This window comes from Podarcis filfolensis (assembly GCF_964270895.1).
Source record: "Podarcis filfolensis genome assembly, chromosome: 6".
Taxonomy (NCBI): domain Eukaryota; kingdom Metazoa; phylum Chordata; class Lepidosauria; order Squamata; family Lacertidae; genus Podarcis; species Podarcis filfolensis.
The window spans coordinates 61,263,779-61,286,959 of NC_139609.1; the positions used below are offsets into that span (position 1 = coordinate 61,263,779).

The window sequence follows — 23,181 nt, forward strand, 5'->3', positions numbered from 1 at the left end:
AGGGACCAATTCACCCAAGTGCCTGGCTGATCCTTAATAATAATAATAATAATTTTATTATTTATTTCCCGCCCATGTGGCTGGGTTTCCCCAGGCACATCCTTAAAAACAACAACACCCCAGTTAACTTAATTAGTGCTAAAGCACTTAACTTAACTTAACCCAGTTAATTTAATTAGTGCTAAAACACTTCAAGAGTGATGCCCAATTACTGCCAATGAAATGTCACAACCCAAAGTGTTTACTGCTTGTTCTGGATCAGACATACAGATTGGCCAAAATAAAGGTGGCTAGAAAAGCCATTTTTAGTAGCATTATAACAGTATAAAGTTGGCTCATTTATTTAAGCAGAAGTGCACTATTTTTTATTTTTAAAAATATATATAGCCAGGAAAGTGCTTTCGCACTAATTAATATATTGATTATAAAAACAAAACAAAAAAACACACAAGGACATAAAATTTAACACTCACTAAAAGATGCACTGAAAGTGTGCTGAGTGGCTGATTCATCAAGGCAAATGTGGAAAGTATGCCTCTTAGATGGAAGAACAGTGCTGAGAATCAGCCATACTCCAGCCACCTTATGCTGCACCACACCTTTCCCTTCCTTTTCTTGGTAAACAGCCATGACCTGCAGTGTTGGGAAGCTGAAAGAGCCCCACCCGTGCTGCCCTACTTGGCCACTTTACTGTCCTGTCCCATCCCACCCCCACCCTCCAATACATCGGACTTTCTCTGGTCCGAGAAAATATGAGAGAAGCACTGGGAAAACACAGGAGGACAATAATTTGATGGTGCAATTGTGTGGACATCCCATAAGAAAGGGAATAAATGATGCAGGGAGATTCCATACTAAATGCCTAGTATAGAATCATCCTAAGTATCAAACCAATACCAGTGCCTTTTTACCTGTTGATTTAGTAGTTGAGATGGAGAAGTTCCCAGATGGCAATTCTGTTGTGTTGCTGCTTGTCAATGGCTGTGTTGTATTGCTGGGTATTACTGCAGGACTCTCTGAAGCTGGTGCAGTAGTTGATATGGCTTCATTACCAGCAGCTTAATCATATGGAAAAGTAAGGAAAAGGATTTATAGCTCAACAGCACTGTAGGTCATTGAGTCTCTGGTGGGGCTCAGAATAGAAGTGCTGCAAAGAAGGCAGCCTTGTTCCTAGCTGCATGTTCATTATTTAAAGCACTGCAGGTGTGGAAGCGCTATCACAGTCCAGACACCACAGAAAGAGTTTTCTTGTCACCAAAATGGAGAGAGTTAGCATTGTTCCCAACAAAAATCAAAGTTTCCTGTGCTCCTTTTATAGTTTGGCACCACGTGAAACTGAAACAGACTATTGTTATTCTAATTTATTTTATATATAGAATCATAGAATTGTAGAGTTGGAAGGGACCACAAGGGCCATCGAGTCCAACTCTCTGCAATGCAGCAATATTTTGCCCAACATGGGGCACGAACCCACAACCCTGATATTAAGAGTCTCATGCTCTACAAACTGAGTCACCCTTACGTCCATGCACATCAAACTTTACAAAGAACAGGACTGATAGGTTCCAACCCTAGGGACTTACAATCTAAAATAAACAAAGGGAAATACAGGGCATGGGGGTGGGGAGAATGGAGGCACAGGTAAAAACATACTATTGTTTAAATTACTCATACTGTGGCTTAGTTACAATAGGTTATTGACTGTTTCAAAGGCTCCCTGTAAAAAGTAGAGTTTAAAAGTAGAGCTTGAAGGCAGAAAGATAGGTAGTCATTTGGTGGCATTCTGGAAGGCAGTTCCTTTTATAAGGACCAGGAAGAGAGAAAGGGCATAATCACTTCAGGGTGTGAGGGAACTCTGGATAGTTGAAAATGATGAAGCTGGGTGGGCAAAGGTTGCTGGAAGGGATGTGATGGAATATAAGATTGAATAGATAAGAGAGGCAAAGCCATGAGGGGTTATGAAGTTAAGGACAAGCAACTTGTGCAGTATCTGTAAGGAGACAGGAACCCAATGTAGAGATGGAAGGAGAAGTGTCCATGTCATACTGTCCTAGTGATGAGAGAGCTGAATAATTTCGGCAGCCAAGTGGATCAAGGGAAGATGAGAGACAAGAAGTAGTCAAGGCAGGCGAGAGATGACAAGGCCAGGACTTTGCCATAATCTGTCAACATCTTAGATAAAAAAGGGCTGCCTTGTTTTTCTTTTAGGCAATTTATTAATAGTGTAACTAATTACAAACACTACTAGCAGAGGCCATTCAAACTTGGCATGTTTGATGGAGACAAATCCTGTTTTCTTCCTTAAGTAAGCCTTTTTAAACTACCTTTTCTTTCAACATGAGGACAGGTTTGTCTCAGAGGCAGGGACCCCCAGATCTTGGAACACAGGCAGCAAGAAAATAAGTTTAAAATCTCCTTCCTTCTCCTCCTTGTATTTTGCAAAAGCTGCATTTTTGTTCCTTTTAAAATATGACAATTCCATGTTCCAACTAGTGAAGGGTGATTCTGATATATGTCAAGACTTCCTGTACTATACATTGCTTTTATAAATTCCTCATTAATTATTTTATTATTATTTTTGTTCTATTCATTAAATTTCTATACTGCCCTTCATCCAAAGATATAAAAATACATACCATGATAACAAGCAAAAAGAATAACCCCACCACCTAAACAGAGTTTAAAAGGCTATAAGCAAAGGCCTTGGATATTTATTATTTCATTTAATATAGCAGTAGATAAGAGAAAACAGTTACATGCATTTTAGTTTGAATATGGGCAGTAGTTTTGAGGGGAATTTTAATTCTGTCCCTCCATACCACCCTGTTCTCTCTTCAGGTCAAAAGGTTAGAACAAGAACAATAAATCAATTATTTCCCAGTGTTTCAGTAAGTTGTTTATTTATACCCACCAGCCTTATTAAAAGAACAGTCTGTTGTGCAAGAGGATACACTCTCTCTGCCAAGAATTCTGGATTATCTTAAAATTAATCTAGAACAAATATTCAGAGCCAAGCGCCTGAAACAGCATGACTGATGTATTAGATGACACTACCCAGGATGTGTGTATTTCATATGGTTGCAGGCTCACCATACCTGAGTTGGTCCAAGACCCTTCAGTGCCTTAGTGGGCACATACCCCACCTCACATCAAGGTGTATAGTACCCAAGGGCTATCAAGTTATTTTGGCATCTAAGGCAGAAAATTCCACAAGCTCCTCTCATTGGACACTAAAAATACAATTATGATAAATTAAATAATTACTGCTTTGCTGCCCTTTTGAGACACCAAAAATAATCTACCTGAGACTTATTTCTAGTAGAACAAAGTTGGCACCTCTATGCTGTTTAGTGCTACCATGCTTCAGCTACTGAACAAATGGAATCATACCCTTTGCTGAGCATCCTACACCATTTCAGAGTAGATTTTGTGGGCCAAACTAGATTTGACAGCAGAAGGTCCATGAGCACGTCTTCTGCAGTTGTTAAGGATGTATGTGTGTATGTATGTGTATTCTTGATGTTACTTATCAGAGGCTGAAAACAAGGCTAAGGGATTCAGTGTGACCTTTGAGATGCTAGACAAATAGAAACAAGACAAAAAGGGATGTTGGGATCTGAGGAAGCAGATGTGTGCAAACACTGACACAGTTGACCAAACATGACTGTTAAACCCCAGACAGTCCTTCTGAAACCTATCTTCAAGGCTAGACAACTACACACAGGGCTTTTGGCACTAAAAACAGCCCTATAACAACCCCAACACCCAAGAAGCAAAGAACTGTGGCAGCACCTGGCAGAGGAGGGCAAAGGAGCAATTGTTGAGTGGAAGAAGAACAGCATGCCAAAGAGATTGACCAAGATGTGGCTAGGGCCATGGGCCAGTCACCATTGACTCCAGAACTGTGTAAAGATTGAACACATCTGACAGCAAATCAGAGGTCAACAGGCAAAGCAGCGTGTGCACCGCCAGAATCTCTGGCCTCGTTTATATCAGCTATATTAAAGGTTGGCCACCTTTAATCATGTGCTTGCATAAGTATCCTGAACCTAAGCCATTTAGGGCTTTAAAGATATCACCACCTGGAATCACCACCTGCAGGCCTCCCATAAGCAAGCAACCACCTTTATTCTCACTGCTTCATTCTGGACCAATTGCAATTTCTGAAGACTCTTCAAATGGAGTCTCATGCAGAGTACACTGCAATAATCCAATCCAGATGTTTCACCTTGGCTGAAGGAGAAAAGCTTAAAGTCTCGTCTCCCAAGCTATGTAACTCCTAATATGAATCAGGCCCACCTGCAGTTGCATTTTTTCTTTTAAAAAACAGTGGGAGATCCAATCACAAATCTCTTGCCATCTCATCTAACTGCGCCCTGTAAAACAATATTATTATGTGCTACATGTTCAAGGACAAATAGACTTGCACAAAGTAACAGCTATCCTTTCCCTTAGGGCTTTCCTCCAGCAAAAATGATATGCGTAGCTAATAGGAGGATTTTCTCCAAGGACAGCTGCTGTATTTTCTTTGGGCATCAATGACTTGTCTATCATCAGACCATAAGACTCTGAGAATGGGCAATTTGTTTCAGCCTGAGTTTGGTCAAAACTAGCATAGGTATAGCCATAAATCAGCACAAGTATCCATCGGTAAGTACAATTACAGGACTAGTGTCCTTTATTGCCATCAGGACTTATTTGCACATTGTGTGAGGGATGCGGAAATGATCTACTTTTGATGAAAACTGGCTCCCCCAGCTGCCAAACCAGGAGAGTAGCAGAAGCAGCAGCTGCAGTAATTATTATTATTCTTTATTAAATTTGTATACTACCCTTCATCCAAAGTTTCCAGGGCAGTTCACAACATACAAATACAAAATGAGAACACAAAATACAAAATAAAACAAAAGCAAGCCAATAACCCCACTCCCACAAACACATCAAAAAGGCAATAGAGTGTTAATTAGCCAAAGGCCTGATTATAGAGAAACATTTTCACCTGACGCTTAAAGAAATATAATGAAGGTGCCAGGCGAGCCTGCCTGGGGAGAACATTGCACATGGGGAGCCATCACAGAAAAGGCCCTTTCTTGTGTTGCCACCCTCCAGATCTATTGTGGAAGAAGAAGTGCCTCAGATCATAGGGTCCAGGTAGGTTCCTATGGGGAGATGTGGTCCTTAAGGTACTGCAGTCCTGAGTTGTTTAAAACGTTATAGGTCAAAACTAGTACTTTGAATTGTGACTAGAAACTAATCGGCAACCAGTGCAGCTGGGTCAGGTTCAAACCATCTTACCTCAGTGAGCAACCTAGCTGCCAAATTCTGCACCAGCTAAAATTTCCTAACCATCTTCAGAGGCAACCCTATGTATAGGGTTGCAGTAATCTAATCTAGAGATTACCACAGCATAGATGACAGAAGCTAGGCTTTCCCAGCTCAGATGGGGGCACAGCTGGGCCACCACCTGAAGCTGACAGAAGGCACTCCATGCTACCAAGGCCACCTGAGCCTCAAGTGACAGCAATGGATTCAGAAGTACCCCCAAACTACAAGTGTAACCCCATCCAGAGCAGGCAACATCCCATCCACCTACTCTACGGAACCACCCGCTGACAGTGCCTCACTCTTATCTGGATTGAGCTTCATCCAGTCCATTACCAAGACAAGACAATAGTTCAGCACATCTACTGCCACACCCACAGATGTAAAGGAGCCAAGGCTTTTTTTCAGATGGAATTCAGTTCCAGCACCTCTCAGGTGGGCACCATTGCCATTATAACAGAATAAGGAAAGTGTTTATGTTGAGTTCTGGCACCTCTTTTTCTAGAAAAATAGCTGGGTGTCATCAGCATACTGCCGACTACACACTCCAAATTTCCAGTTAACCCCACTCAGAAATTTCATGTAGATGTAAAACAGCTCAGGGGATAAAATTGAACCCCGAGGAACCCCAAATTGAAGGCTCCACAGAGCCAAAGAGCACTCCCCAAGCATCACTCTCTGGAAACGTCCATCCAAATAGGACTAGAATCACCACAGATTGGGGCCACTCACACTCAATTCGGACAGCCACTCCAGAAGGATACCATGGTTGATGGTATCGAAAGCTGCTGAGAGGCTGAGAATAATTAACAGGGACACATTTTCCCATCTCTCTCCCAACAGTGATCATCATGCAGGGTGACCAAACCAGTTTCTGCACCAAAACCAGACTTACACCACATTTGAAATTGATCTAGAAAATCTGTTTCCTCCGAGAGCACCTGAATCTGATCCATGTCTACCCGCTCAATAATCTTGTCCAAGAAGGGGAGACTGGCAACTGGTCAGTAGTTAGCTAGATTTCCCAAATCCAGAGATGGTTTCTTAGGAGTGGTTTGACAGCTGCCTCCTTCAAGCAGGCAGGGACCACTCCTCTTGAAGGAGGCACTGATCACTTCTCTGGCCCAGCCAGCTGTCCCCTCCCTGCTAGTTTTGATCAGCCACAAGGGGCAAGGGTCCAGAGCAAGTGGTCACCTTGACTGATTGAAGCACCTTGTCCACATCCTCAAGCAAGCCTTACCAACTGAAACTCATCCGAAACAGCAAGACTAAAAAGTGCTATGGACTCTCCTTCAGATTCATCTGCTGTAACAGTCAAGATCCTGGTGGATGCAAGCAATTTTATCCTTAAAATGCTTTGCAAACAACTTCCAGCAAGCTACCACCAGTTTTGTCACCTCCTTCGGATCAGACTGTAAGAGGCCCCACACAACCTGAAAAAGTTCTGCCAGATGGCACAATGAGGATGCAATGGAGGCAGCAAAGTATGCCACAACCCAAAGGTGGGCTTGATGAAGAGCCCTCACCAGTATTTGATTGCATTTGAACAGAGTTTCCCTCCCCTCACGTTCGAACCGCCTCCTAACTTGTTTTCTTGTCTTAAGTTCTGGAATATACCAGGGAGCCAAGTGGGCTCCAGGAAGCAGGAAAGGGCACTTAGAGGTGCTCGTGTCAATGGCCCAAACCATTTGGAAGTTTTAGAGTTCGGCCAGGGCTTCAACAGGAGTGCCCATCGTAGATGGAAAATCCCCCAGAGTCGTCAGGAAACTCATTGGGTCCATCAGCCTCTGACAGCAGTAATGGGACTTAGGCCTTCTATAGGAGATGTAGAAGAGAAGAAGGCCATGTTTTGCAGTGTCCTCAAGATGAGAAAAACATGCCAAGCATGTTATACTAATGCCATGCTGAGACCTGGCACCCAACTCTGACTATGTTTAGTTTTACACTTTAAATAGTAGCAAGAGAACTGTATCCTGTCTTAAATAACAGAGTATAAGAAAGCCTTAAACAAAAAAGCATATTGAGGGAAAGGAACTATTTAAAATAGCTCTTGCCAATGGCACAAGTACAGTTTATTTTGTGTGAAGCAGATCTTTAATCACAAGGGAGGCCTGTGATGTAGTGACTAAAGAAGGATCTGTGCATTCTATTCCTGACTTTGCTAAGAGAGGAGGATGAGCCTTCTATGGATGCTTGCATGCTTCCTTCTCGAAGTGGTGGAAACATGTAGGGGTCAATTACCTATCTGTCATTCACCATGGATTGAAGATAAAGAATGCAAAGGAAACACAATACAAATGTGTGTGTGTGTGGGGGGGGGAATAATCAATTACATAGTGTTATGTACCATTTGTGGCCTGAAAACAACAGTGGATATTTATCTTATTAGCTGGGTTGCTTTCCTTTCCAAACATGGGATAGATAAGAGAACGATGGCAATTGACACACCAGTTTCTGTTGGAATTTTCTGACATCCCCACTTGAAGGCACCCCAGAAGCTGCAGGTAGCACCACACACCACTGTCACACTGGGCAGCAATGGAGGATCTTCTTATCACGCAGATCTTTAAAACTTTGGCCTGGTTGCCAGAGAACTACCAGGTCCAATTCAAGGCCCTGGTAGTTGTGTATAAAGCTCTGAACAAATTAGAATCCTAGTACTTGAAGGAGTGTTTCCAATACCATCAGCCCTGATAGTTGTCTCCTCCATGAGAGCCCTGGAGGGTGGCAATATGGGAATGCGCCTTTTCTTTGCTGGCTCCCCACTTGTGGAATGCTCTCCCCAGGAAGCTTTGCCTGGTGCCTTCATTGCATGTCTTTAGGTGCCAGGCAAAAACATTCCTCTTCTTCCAGGCCCTCGGCTATTTAAACAATCGATGTCCTTTTAAACTGTGGGGTGTTTGTTATCATGTTTATGTTCGTTGTTATGGCATGTATTTTTGTGTTTTAATATTGTAAACTGCTTTATGATCTTCAGATGAAGGGCATCACAGAAATTTACTAAATAATAATAATAATAATCATCAGGTGTTGATTGCTGGTTGGGGCCATAGGACAGATCCTTCTCAGCGGCACTGTCCCATTTACGGAACTTCCTCCCCTGTAAGATATAGCTGACCCTCACAGTAAACATGTTTAGGTGCATTTAAAAACTTCATCCAGGCATTTTGAATGTAAATGCCGATTCTGTAGACTCTACTGCTGTTTCTAATGATTCCCTGATTTTTATGTTAAAGGCTTCTTTTTTTATTACTGTTTCAAAAATATTTAATTGCCTTTATTGTAATTTGCCCTGTGTTTCCTAAGGAAGGAAGAGCAGGATATAAGAATGATGGCATAAATAGATAAACTCCCACTCTCCCTGATCACTGGCCCTGCCGGCTGAGGCTGATGGGTTTTGGAGTTCAACACCATCCAGAAAACCACAAGTAAACCACCCTGTTTTGGCGTTTCCTTTGCATTGCTATTGTAGAACACTTTAACAGCAACAAACAAGGAGGATAGTCTTTCTTCCACTCTGAATCCCAAAGGAGGATGACAGCATACAACATTAAGAACAATACTGGAACAGCTGTGCACACAGCAGCCATAACTCCATGTGAGTAAAGGGAGTTCCTCGTTTATTACTTAACAGAAGCCAAAGCTGATGTAAAAAAACCAAAACAACAACTTGGAAAATTACACAGAGCCAACTGAATAAATTAATTTAAATTGAATCGAACCCACGACCCTGAGATTAAGAGTCTCATGCTCTACCAACCGATTTTAAGTTAATAGTAGGGTTGACAGCACTAAACGTAGACCTGTCTATTCAGAAAAGAGTCCCATTGAGTTCAGTGGGATGTACCCACAGATAAATGGACTCAGGGTTGCAGCATAAATCAGATAAATGTCTCTTAATACAGCTAAACTCACTGAGATGAAACCATTCGTTCCCAGTCTGCTCAAGGACTGAGATCAACATCAGAAGCCATTCTCTCTGTTCTATTGCTTGGAAGTTAGGCGTGAGAGACAGGACCTTTTATGTGGTGGCATCTTTATTGTGCAACATCCTTTCTGGGTAGATCCACCAGGCTTCTTCTTTCCATTCATTCAGATGGGCAGTTAAGACCTACTTGTTCCACCAGGCAGGATATAAATAAATAAATAAAATCCATCCAAATACTCAAGGTTCACAAACTGCTTTCCAACCTGATCATTATCTCTTTCGTGCACTTGCCTTATCCTCTATTTTGGTTAACATAATAGAAATTTAAAAAACCCCGGAAGGGGGTCTTCACTGCTAAAAGCTCTGAAATTTTAGCTACAGATATATAGTTATATCTGTACAGTTTGTAAAACCTATATGCAGCCACCTTTTAGAAATCCTTAAGTTGCTTATCCTGATTGCCCAAGTTCATGAAAAAAGAATTGTTTATCCATTAAAAGCCATCCCTTTAGTAATGAGCATTAAAACCTCAATGAAGAATAAAAAAAGATTACTTAGTTCCATGAGATGAAGGTGCCTGGAAGGAAATTGAATTACAGGAAAAGAGATAAGATTTAAATGGGTAGCATTTTAAATAAACTCTAATCGTAATATTTTGTCTCCTTATAAACAGAGCAGGCAGATCTATCTAAATATAAGGGTATAGGGTGAACTTAACAGCCAACCAAGCAGTACTTCTCACCCATGTTTCATTGTAAGGAGGGACTGGATTATCTTCATTTGCAAAATATGTTGGCTATCATTAGATGTACATATTCAGATTTCAAGACAATGTTCAACATGCTGCACAGGAAAGATTTGTAAACTTCTGTATTCTACTAGTAACTCCTTAATTATGCACCACACTTTGAGGACAGTAGAAAAGGGATGTTTGAATCAACTTGCAAAGCTGATTATCTGGCAATCCAAATTGCTCCACCGATATAATTCTTTAGACCTGATTTGTACACGAAAAGAACTTACAATGCATTCTACAGCCTGATTACAAAAAAATAAAATAAAAAATAGTTGCTACATTTTGTTTCCCCAAGAACAAGTTAGATCAAATCAAGAACAGGAGACAAGATTTTTGTGGCAAAGGATAAATAGAGTAATCAGCGTCATATACCGCTTTCATAAGCCTTCATGAGTGTGTGCCATTGTTTACATGGACATTAGCAGAAAGTCTTACTTCATTACAATGGCATAGTTCCTAACACTTGGCCTCCCCAAGTGCCACAACCACCCAAACAAAAACTTCTGAATTTTTCCAGATGTTTTAGAAATCACCTTAACATTTTGGAAAATATTTTCTCCACCTCAAATACTGTAAAACAAGGTCCTAATTATTTCTTATTTATTTATTCCTTCCCTGCCACAGCCACACCCAAATTTTCCTACTTTTACACTTCATGTAGATACTTCACACTATGAAACTTCAAATTGTTCTGTATCGTTAGAGCCCAAAGGATCCTTAACAGCGCACATGGGCATGGAACTTGCCTCAGTTGTCACAATTTTATGCACAGCTTGTTTTCATTAGTTTTGGAAACTCTGTATGAATTTATTAGTACCGAGAGTTTGCACTGCATTGCTGAAGCCAAGTGGACACAATAAACATAAAACCACTGGTGTTTGAAGCAGCTACATGTTACAGTTTGCATTAAAAAAAAAAACCCTTTGTTTATATCAACTAGTTGTTGGAGAGGAATGACATTTTGCCAAGTTTAATATTATTTGCATTCTGCAAACTTTAGTAAAATATCATTTGCTCCAAGTACTGGTCCCCTTTGGCTTTCCAAAGACAATTAACTGAGAACTATTTGTCCCAAATCAAATCAAATAGTCCCCAAGCAACATAAACACATCTTTAAAATGATTTGTCCTCACACAGTCAAACGGAAGTTCTACATCATTACCTACGCTACTCAAATATCTGTCTCCACAGAAACAAATGGAAGGACCTTAACCTTTATTGGGTGAAACTGTGTAAGCTGTGAGGCTAACAAAGGGAGTTTGTATATTTAGCTTCCTCTGTATAATCAATCGTGAGCACACTATTTTTCATACTCCCTGAGAGTGTAATGTAACAGGTAATTCTAGACATGCCTGCTCAGAGGTAAGATCCACTGAATGCTGCAGGTCTTATTCCCAGGTAAGTAGGTGTAGAATTACAGCTTTAATTGATGTTGTAATTTAAATAAAAAGAGCAAACTTTACCAAAAGACTATAATGCACCCATAAATATACTCTTCCATCACAATGTTCACGGCAAGTACACCATGGGACTTCTGAATAATACTGATATACATTACAACAGCCTTCACAAACCTGGTGCCCTCCAGATGTTTTTGGACTACAATTCCCATCAGCTGTTGGCCATGCTGGATGAGGATGATGGGAGTTGTAGCCCCAAATATCCAGAGGGCATCAAGTTGGCAAAGGCTACCTTACTGGGCTGTTGTTAGGATTGTTGAGATAATTATAACATTGAACACCAAAAAAATAACCCCACTATAGAAATGATAAATTTCATTACTACTGTTGTTAACCATCCTGTTCTTTAAACTACGCACTCTGCCTAGCAATGTTGGTTTTTAAAATAAGGAATAATACTGCTTAATGAGCTTTTCATAATGTCATTCATCCTCTTCATATTGCTACCACACTGTTCAGACAGGGCCAGTGTATTTTGGATATTGCTCCCCCACTCAGCGCACCAGTATAAGATGTACAGGTTGGTTGCTGAATCTCTCTCTCTCTCTCTCCCCCTCCCTTCCTCCCTCCCTATCACAGACACACCCACACCCACACCCCCTTGTTGGCTTTCCACATGTGTTATTCTGATTCAAGCACAGAAACCTGTTAACAATTGTTAAGTAAATATTGCTTTATTAATTGGCTACCACATCTTAGGTGTTCCCATCGCCACTGTTTGTGGCTATAGAAAAATTATAGCCCAGGCACGTATATAGGCAACTCTCCTTACATGGTAGCCATTTAGGAAACTGCCCTGTCAGGAAGAAGAGGAAAAGAAATAGCAAGGGAAACTATCACCAAGATGTCTCCACCTGCTGTTGCTCCAGCAGCTGGAATGGGGTTCCTCATGCACACAGCAGGCAACTCTCTCTCTCTCTCTCTCTCTCTCTCTCTCTCTCTCTCTCTCTCTCTGTGAAAGTTGTCTGCCTCCTCTCACACCTGACTTTTGTTTCTGCTGTAGATGGCAGGAAGGAATCTAAGTAAGGTTAAGAGAATTTGAATAACGTACATTTGTCAAAGAGCAGAATTTGAAGGGAAAGGGAGGCACAAGTGCTCATGGAGAGAAATGACATTTGTTGTTGTTGTTTAATTATGACCTCCTTGGTCCGGTCAAAACTTCCATACCCAGTATCTATAATATGAGTTATTTTGGGGTAGTGACAAATAAGATGGGTGATGAAATTGGTGTAAGCTGCCCAGTAAGCTGCTTGGGCCAGCTCCCAAGATTGGGTGCCTGTTGCAGAGCAATAAATGGCACCCTTCCCACCAAATTAAGATACACAGTACCCAAGGCCATTCAAGTTGTTTTAGCATCTGAGGTAAAAAGTACCACAAGCACATCTTCTTCCTCCTTGGTAGTAAAAATGCAATAATAATAATTTAAATAACTAACAACTTGCTGCCTTTTCGTGACATCCAAAATCTGCTGTTTGAGGCAACCGTCATGCTCTGGCTAATAATGGTAGGGCCACCCCTGCTGCCCAGAGCCCATGAAACAGCATGTGATCTGTGTAAATTTATTCACCAATAAAGGCATACTGTCACACTAAATCCATGGTGAAGATATAAGGCATTCATATGAACTTTCAGGTTTCATGCCATAAAGTTCAAAATGTACATTGTTTTGTAACGGCAAATAAGCTGCTTGATTGTTGTTGTTGTTTAGTCGTTTAGTCGTGTCCGACTCTTCGTGACCCCATGGAGCAGAGCACGCCAGGCACTCCTGTCTTCCACTGCCTCCCGCAGTTTGGTCAGACTCATGTTTGTAGCTTCGAAGACACTATCCAACCATCTCATCCTCTGTCGTCCCCTTCTCCTTGTGCCCTCCATCTTTCCCAACATCAGGGTCTTTTCCAGGGAGTCTTCTCTTCTCATGAGGTGGCCAAAGTATTGAAGCTGCTTGATATACTGCTTTAAATAAATTACATACATGCACAAAGGGGGGGGGGAATAAATATGGTTTACTGTCTCACAGTCTCTAGTGCATGGATATACTTTTGGGAATTACACTTGTATCTGATGATACATGGGGAAATATGAGTAATATTATAAACATGTATGTCTCTGAGAGAGATTCCATAGACTTTTGAATCAATTTCCGAGACATGCTGAACACAAGTCTTTGCTCAGGAACACTTTGCTCAGTTAAGTCTCACATAATGATTATATGTGTCTTCTCAGATCTTCCAGATGGTGAACTTGCAACTTTAAAAAGCAACATGAAAAGCAGCTGCAGCCCTCTTAAATGGTATGTCCACTTGTCTGATTGCCCAATTATAACTGGATATTATAATGATAGATTGAATGAGATTAAAAATGAAAATGGGTGGTAGTGGTAAGCCAAAGAATATCATATTGATCCCATAGCATGCTAGAAGTGATAATGCTCAGATCCAGAATTTCATATCTTGGATGAAATGGGAAATAACTGAAACTGAGAGGCCAGGATTACGAATTCCATCAGTATTTATATTTTATTCTTCCAGCAGTTATAACGAGCACCACCTTTGGGGACTCTGAGCTACATTACTCATGAATCTCTAGCTTTGCTCCTCTCCTGCCATGTGGCAGGAATTCAAAGGGTGGAGTCCCTTTCCCTCTGGAAATATCCGATAAAATTCTATGCTTTCCCCCTCCTGAACCCTTTTTCCTATTCCATATGGCCCAGACAGGATTTGGGTGTGGGCTTTTGCAGTCACGAACAATGCCAAAAAAGGGCGAAGAGAATGTGGGAAGGAGAGAGGATGACAGCTTAAGCCATTACATCATTGCAAGCATGCTCACCTAATCAACACTCAGACAAAACTGATAAAAGAGATTTTTGCTTGGCTGCTAGCCTGCTATTTCAATATCTTATTCTTCAGACAATGGATTAAATTATATGAATATCTGGGTTCTATAATCTTTGTAAACTTTGAAGCCTGACTGAAATAATTTGAATGTAATTGCTTGAATATTTCACTTCAGCTCAGGTAATTTGTCTTTTAGTTGTTTATTAACTATTTGAATTTAAATCTGTAATGATTAATCACATTATGAATTTTCTCTTCTAGACTGCACTTAAGTCTAACTGAATGAGCACACCATCTCATAGGTACACATTTCTAATAAAATTAATTTGTAAATGTCAAAATGAAATTTAGCATCCAAACTGTATAATTATTAATTTGTAGGGAATGTCAGGTTCAGGCTACTTGAATATTCCATTACTCATGCCAAAGGAAACTTTTCTTGAACCATTAATTTAATATTTAAGCATCTTTTATGAGGCCAAAAGCAACATCAAAAACATTATCTTGACATGAAAAGCAGAAGTGGCTTGTATATTGATATAGTTTTCTAAATAACATAATTAACAATCAGCTGTGATTGCAACATTCTTATTTAAAACAGATTGACCACAAACATGGTGGTCATCAGGACTGAAATCTGGAATGTCAGATACACTTCAAGGGGTAAAGCTTCCTACATAGCATGGACAGACAACATGGCACCCTCCAGATGTTGTTAGATACCCTGCAGGATGGCTAATAGTCAGGGATGATGGGAGTTGGAGTTCAATAATATAAGGAGGGCACTGTGTTACTACTCCTGTATATAAAAATCACACTTGCAGATCATATTTAGACATGGTTGAGATTGCCACATATGACATGGTAGTAGTTTTCTCAGTAGCGGCGCCCACCCTGTGGAACACCATCCGATCAGATGTCAAGGAAATAAACAACTATCTGACTTTTAGAAGACATCTGAAGGCAGCCCTGTTTAGGGATGTTTTATTGTATTTTTAATATTTTGTTGGAAGCCGCCCGGAGTGGCTGGGAAAACCCAGGCAGATGAGCGGGGTATAAATAATAAATTGTTGTTGTTACATGCTTTTTGCAAGATTGAAGTTGTTTCCATGTAGGAGTTTTCTCTTGCTTCAGACATTATGTAGTGGTAAACATATATTTGTTTCTTAGCATACACACATGGAGGGGGGCTATAGGCAATCCTAGCTCCCTAGTAGCATATAATAGGCATGTTTATAAAAATATGTTTGTTGCATTCATACATTACATTTTAACATGTGCACATAAAACAGTGTAACTTTGTTAACAGTGTGTGTGAACTATGAAATCACAGTGAAAATCAAGTTAAATAAATAAGCAAATAAAGTTACAATAAGATGCTCTCAGAACATAAGCCATCTTTTTGGTAATTGGGAAAACTGACCTTATTTTCATGTAAATCAGTGGGAGTTGAGAAACTAGCATCTCACAATAGATGTCTTGCAGAACCTTGCAGGATCAGATCAATGTATCACTTGATGCCTCTGAATGTCATCACGTGTACTACTATCTATGCAGAACAAAAACCCTAAAAGCTGCTTCACAATCGTGTAGGCTATGGTTACATTTCTGTTTGCTGTGGTAAACATGTAATGTGTGAAAGGGAGTTATGTATGACCTAAGAGCTGTGGGCATGCAGAGAACATGTGCTGGAAAAATGTGACTGGCTTAGGTTTACCAGTTCAAGTCTACAGTGCGTTTGGATGTGTATAATTCATTTTTGCACTTAATATTTTTACCCACACATACCTCAAGGTAGCCTGGGAAAACACAACTGATGCTGAAAATTAGGAACAGGAAGTAGACATAAAAGTGGTTGACCTTTGTACCAAGAAAATGACATACTATCCAACATGCAAACAAAGTGTTGTTTACCTCCTCCCACAGTACTACAATTCCCAGCACCCTTAACAAACTGCAACTACCAGGTTTCTTGTGGGGGTGGGGTGCTTTAAATGTATGTTGTGTACACAGCCAGTGGACCAAGGGGGGGGGGGACATTTCCTCAACTACCAAGTGACACCTCACAGTACTGTCACCGTAGGAATGTATCTGTAAATTACGCTTGTTCTTAATGTGTTTAACTAACTTTATTTATTCAATCAATCAATCAATCAATCAATCAATCAATCTGTATACCACCCTAAGTCTGAAGATCTCAGAGCGGTTCACAGCATAAAAATACAAAATAAAAACAATTACATCTCCAGAGAAATGCATGGTTTTAGCTGATAGTCTTCTGAACCATATTCAGTTTGATTAGTATAGTTCTGAAAGTTAGTAATAGTGTGCTGAACGTTCTAAGGTGACGGAGATTTTGGCATGGGATTTACTTGCATGCCATGATAGAACACAAATTAAAATATATACCCAATTGTTTTTCATGCTTTAGAGAGGGAAATCCAGCACGTTCACAGCCCAAGGTATGGTGACCACTAGCTTTACTTACCAAAACAAAAACCATGTTTCCCTAATAGAAAATGCAAGCTCACTGATGAGGCTATATCTAGGCAGCTAAGCAAGCTTCGTATGCTTGCATTCCACCACTGCTTTAACTATGACATAATGCTTTTCATGCATACATTTCTAGGCAATATGCCCAAGAAGATAAAGTATTATTGCAGAAGACGAAGCCAAGACACACAGGCGTAAAATTACCTTGAAAATATTTGCCAAGTGTAGACAGGAGCCAAAAACAGAACCCTATGTGCATCTTCAAAATGCTAATTCATGTGTTGGAAAGCATCTCTAATTGCGATGGAAATCCAGCTCTGGTTGTACATAACTAATGGCCCTGGATGCACCTTCTCATTCACATTAGAAGCCTTTCAATGTAGTATGAATGAGAGTCACAATAGACAGATGCATGCCGATTCCTATCTTTATTCAACATTGGACTTCATTGGTAAATGTGCTTACATGATTTTCTCCCTAGCTGGATCAAGTAATTGTGTGGAGTGAAGCCTACTTTTTAAAGGGAATAGAGTATCATATTGCTTTTTCAATTACTAGATAAAATTAGATAAAATTTCAAAAGGGTTTAATAAAGTTCAACACTGAACTTGCAGATACTGCAGCAGTAGCAATTCCACATGTATTTTTTAAAAAACCTATATCTGGATGTTAGAAAGCCAGCTACAAGACAATTTTCACACACAACACTGAAAAAGCAGACTATATTATATTTATTTGTTTACAAAGTTAATTGCAGCCTCACAAATTAGGCCTTACTTTGCTTTTTCCTTTCAAAATCTTTGAATTTTAAACCTGAATGGTTTAAAACATGAGGGCAATTAATTGCATAGCCACCAAAGTGATGTCCCTGAAACATGCTGTGACCAGCTGCAGACACACATCTCTCCTGCTCACTTGATGTACATGGGCAGCAAATACAACTGCCATATGAACTGTGACTTGGCCAGTAGATGTAAGAAGGAAAAACAAAACTCCGCAAAATAAATAAACAGGCCGTGCCAGCTTCAGAGCAGGATAAGCACGATCCTTTGGGGAGTACTAAAAAGTGCAATAAACATTAAAAAGACAGGAATACAGCCCAGTGACTTGTCTACGGAGGGTCTTATGGTCTAGTGGATAAAGAGAAATTAAAGTAGTCTGGCTGCAAAAGTGTGCAAAACACACAGTTGTGCTATACATACACTGTGCAGTACCTTCAAGTTAGAAAATAGCAACATAACATTCCCAAATCATTACTTTTTTAAGTTGTACAAACAAAATGCATAAGCATTCAAAAATAGTAACAGTAATTACCAAAAGTAGTCAGTTGTGCCAACCACTATAGGCTAGCAGGCTACAAACAGACGCTCTCAGCTAAACAGTCTAGGATATTATGTTTAATAAAAATAATGTATGTTAGTCTCTGGGATACTGAAGCCTTGCTAACAATCACTGGAGATATCTGGTATGGAGAATTGCAAAACCATGAATAAAATGTGTGTATCTGATATCCTTCTGCATGCCACTTCTGCACATGGGCAACTATACAACTATAAAACCTGCAAAAATTCTATATGCCACCAATTAGAGTATTTCAGTTGTGTGCACTATTCCTTTACATGCTATGCATTCTGTTTACCAGTTTGCTTCTAATGTTATTAGCATCTAGCCATCTAACAGATATTACAAGAGATAAACTTCTTTCAGTATTCAGTAACTATGGCACAGGCAGAACAAAATCCATTCTTCATTTTCAGTCTGCAAGTAACACAGCAGTTGTAAGGTTGGGTCCCACCCCCCATACCGAATACTCACCCAGCAGGCTCAAAGCACAGAACACTGTCCAGAATAAATGCCTCTCCTTCAGTACTTTAAAACTCCACTGTAACATTATTTCCAACGGTGAACTGTTAAGCAGTGCCTATGAGTAAAAGTGAGGTCAGTACTGTACTGAGTTCGATAGGATTCCCTTCTAAAAGATGTTTCCAAACCTCTGATCTCATAGCTTTATATAGTTCTCACATTTGTTAAACTTCCGCCCAACAATATTACATCAGTTTAACTCTTTCCTGGAAACTGCTTTCTATCACTGTGGACAGGACATTCCCAGAATTTAAAACTGTGTAAAAATGTCACAGAAAGCTTTTTGAAGGTAATCTAACATGAACACTACATAAGTAGAGAATGTAAATACAAATTTCATGTGTTATAACAGCAACATGGTGCATGTCAGAATTTTAAAAACTGCAAACAGATCACAAATCATCGGAGGGAACTTGGGGAAAACCTTACAAGAATCCAGTTCTGGCTCCTAGTACTACAAAATAAGCAATGGTAGAGTGAAGGAAAAAAATGAATAACTTAATGTGAATTAACATCAAGTTAACCCAGGAGGGGACATTGCCTGTAGCTGGAAACATTCTGAAATGTAAGCAAGCATGATTTTCAAAACCAGTGAAATTAGTCCTTATTTTATTTGGGTGTCACTGCAAGTAACAAGAAGCTTCATGTCACTGGATTTCTCTAAATTAAATGAGATAAATTACACTAAAAACATTTTGCTTGCCCTTCTTTTAATTACTTCACACATACAAGTGTTAACGTTAACTCATACTTGTTTTAAGTTCCATAGGATTCTTCCACACAACAAAGCCACAAGTTCCATAGGATTCTTCCACACAACAAAGCCACAAACTAGAGAGGAAGTGGGTTCACATATGAAGCTGCCTTATACATTGGCACAATTAGCCCAGTATTGCCTCCTATTACTGGCATTAGCTGCCCAAAGTCTGCCTCACAGAGAGGTCTTTGAGATCTCCTGCTATATTTATTTTCACCCGAGATGCTAGGAGTTCAACCAGGAACTTTCTGCATGCAGAGTATATGCTGAAGAAGTGTGCATGCACATGAAAGCTCATACCAATAACAAACTTATTTGGTCTCTAAGGTACTACTGGGAGGATTTTTTTTATTTTGTTTTGACTATGGCAGACCAACATGGCTACCTACATGTAACTAGAGTATATGCTGGACCACTAAGCTTCAGCCCTATGCTCTGACCTCTATCAATGCAGTAGAAACTCTGATGTGAACCTTCATGCATTCATCTTGCATGTATATGGGCTTGTACACATGACCAGAACCCTGGAAAAAACAGGGTCCTTGACTATGCAGAGAGTCTAGATGCATTAAGCTTACGTGCACATAGGCGCTAGGCAGAGGTTCTGCTGAATGCACAGAAGTCAGAGGTAGAACCAGAAGAGCTTATATTGCATATGTATTTTCTCCCACCTCTGTGGTCCATCTTCTGTTCCACACTTTATTCTCCCATGCCATCATCATTTTATGTTAGCAGGCTTCATATATTACATTGACATTCAGTGTGGCACTCCCCCTACCCAATAAGTAGCAGCTAATGTTGGAGAGCAGCATCAGAGCAAACTACAGCATTGTAACCATCTAGGCACAGATGGGTTCTGTTAGACAGGGAAAGGGAGGGGGAATCTAGACAAGCAGCCATTTTTGGTAGCAACCGCATGTTAAGTGTAAGACAGGTGGGGAACTTGTAATAATATTGGACTCCCAATTCCCATCAGCCCCAGCTGGCACAGTCAATTATCAGAGATGATGGGAGTTGTAGTCCAGTGACATCTGGAAGGCCAAAGTTTCTGACCTGTGTAACTTCTAGTTTGGCTCTTCCAATACAATGCACCCCCATATCCAGGACACTATCTTCCAGATCAACCCTCCTGCACAAATCACAGCAAATTTTTCCTGGCACAGCACCCAAAAATGAGTGTTGTGGGGTGTTGCACAAGATCGCTGCCCCCCAAAAACGTTTTTTTCAGGGCAGCAATCTTCGGCAGCACCCCAAAGTGTGCGCTTTTGGGTGCCATGCCTGAAAAAAGTGCAGCCCAAAATCATGTAAAATCATGGCAGCCACTTTGACCACCGTCCTTTTGTGAGAAAAAAAATGAGATGTCCCGTTTTTTCTGGGGCAGTTGCCAGGTATGAGGTAGTTCTAATCTTTGCGAAAGGTACATCACTGCTGCCCACTTGCCGAGGAATGGGGACGCGCGCAGGGAGTACACCATCCCCAGCACCACCAAGGAGCGGGGTACCATCGTGACTGCCCCCCCGGACATGCGCTGTGCACCCCCCACTGCGCCGGGTGCCATGCCCCCGTGGGCGACACGCCACACCCCCGGGATGCCCTCCAGCCACGCCCCCGCCTGCTCTCCGCCCCCAGTATGATGCCCAGTAAATTGAAAATACACCTGCAAGTCTCAACAATTTCTATGTTACCACAGAGATTCTGATTCTAGCATTTCTGGCCAAATGCAAAAACAAATATTTTATTGGAAGAGCATCTTTCTACTGCTGTTAAGGGTAAAGGACCCCTGGATGGTTAAGTCCAGTCGAATTCAACTATGGGGTGTGGCACTCAACACTGCTTTTAGGCCGAGGGAGCCGGCATTTGTCTGCAGACAAATTTTCCAGGTCATGTGGCCAACATGACTAAACCACTTCTGGTGCAACAGGACACCGCAACAGAAACCGCAGTGTACAGAAATGCTGTTTACCTTCCCACTGCAGTGGTACCTACTGTGATTATCTACTATCTTCTATTGCTGTAGATTAATGTGAATACCCTTCCCAATCTCTGGGAGGTTTATATTTGAACTTGAGGGTGAGGTGGGATACACAAGTTTAATTTATGTGATTCAAAATTACCGTATTTTTCGTTCTATAGGACGCACATTTTCCCCTCCAAAAATTAAGGGGGAATGTGTGTGCGTCCTATAGAGCGAATGCAGGCTGCGCCGCTAAGCCCAAAGCCAGAACAGGAAGACGGAGCACTGCGGAGCGCTCCGTCTCGCTTCTCTAGCTTGGGGATGGCTGCGCGCACAGCCTCTCCAGGGCAGCGGGGTACCTTCACCCTGCTGTCCTACAGAGGCTAGCAAGGCTGTTCCCAAGCCAGAACAGCGAGATGGAGGGCTCCGTCTCGCTGCTCTAGCTTGGGGATGGCTGCGCGCAAAGCCTCTCCAGGGCAGTGGGGTGCCTTCACCCTGCTGTCCTGCAGAGGCTAGCAAGGCTGTTCCCAAGCCAGAACAGCGAGACGGAGGGCTCGCTGCTCTAGCTTGGGGACGGCTGCGTGCACAGCCTCTCCAGGGCAGCGGGGTGTCTTCACCCCACTGTCCTACAGAGGCTAGCAAGGCTGTTCCCAAGCCAGAACAGCGAGGCGGAGCGCTCCGTCTCGCTGCTCTAGCTTGGGGATGGCTGCGCGCAAAGCCTCTCCAGGGCAGCGTTGTGCCTTCACCCTGCTGTCCTGCAGAGGCTAGCAAGGCTGTTCCCAAGCCAGAACAGCGAGGCGGAGGGCTCCGTCTCACCGCTCTAGCTTGGGGATGGCTGCGTGCAAAGCCTCTCCAGGGCAGCGGGGTGCCTTCACCCTGCTGTCCTGCAGAGGCTAGCAAGGTGGTTCCCAAGCCAGAACAGCGAGGCGGAGGGCTCCGTCTCGCCGCTCTAGCTTGGGGACGGCTGCGTGCACAGCCTCCCCAGGGCAGCGGGGTGCCTTCATCCCGCTGTCCTGCAGAAGGTAGCAAGGCTGTTCCCAAGCCAGAACAGCGAGACGGAGGGCTCCGTCTCGCCGCTCTAGCTTGGGGACGGCTGCATGCACAGCCTCCCCAGGGCAGCGGGGTGCCTTCATCCCGCTGTCCTGCAGAAGCTAGCAAGGCTGTTCCCAAGCCAGAACAGCGAGACGGAGGGCTCCGTCTCGCTGCTCTAGCTTGGGGATGGCTGTGCACACAGCCTCCCCAGGGCAGCGGGGTGTCTTCACCCCGCTGTCCTGCAGAAGCTAGCAAGGCTGTTCCCAAGCCAGAACAGCGAGATGGAGGGCCTCGTCTTGCTGCTGTAGCTTGGGGACGGCTGCGCGCACAGCCTCCCCAGGGCAGCGGGGTGTCTTCACCCTGCTGTCCTGCAGAGGCTAGCAAGGCTGTTCCCAAGCCAGAACAGCGAGATGGAGGGCTCCGTCTTGCTGCTCTAGCTTGGGGACGGCTGCGCGCAAAGCTTCTGCAGGGCAGCGGGGCGCTGCGCTCTAAAGGCTTCAGGGATCTTTGAGGCTGGCGGTGAGGGAAAGCAGCGCTTCCCCCCACCGCCAGCCCCACAAGCTCTGGTGAATATACCTTGAACGCACCTTGTTTTAGAGCGGGAGAACAAGAAAATTTTTTTCCCCCTGTTCCCCCCCTCCTATGGTCCGGTGCATCCTATGGTCCGGTGCGTCCAATGGAGCGAAAAATACGGTACATGGGGCACTGCAAAATTTTTTTTTTACAATAAACCATAGTAATA

General features: G+C 42.1%; 1 protein-coding gene across 2 annotated transcripts in view; it reads right to left on the reverse strand.

The window, feature by feature from the left end:
• CD34 (CD34 molecule) overlaps window positions 1-23,181 on the reverse strand; it is a 118,143-nt gene that overhangs the window by 20,226 nt on the left and 74,736 nt on the right. The window contains exons 1-2 of one of the 2 annotated variants that reach the window (XM_083617554.1): window positions 18,649-18,840; window positions 912-1,058 (exon numbers count right to left, since the gene is read on the reverse strand). In XM_083617554.1, coding sequence (XP_083473680.1) covers window positions 912-1,058; window positions 18,649-18,724 — 223 coding nt within the window. In that variant the 5' untranslated portion in view covers window positions 18,725-18,840. Of the gene's footprint in view, window positions 1-911; window positions 1,059-18,648; window positions 18,841-23,181 lie in introns of those variants that run through there. The other variant, XM_083617555.1, reaches the window with a different exon arrangement.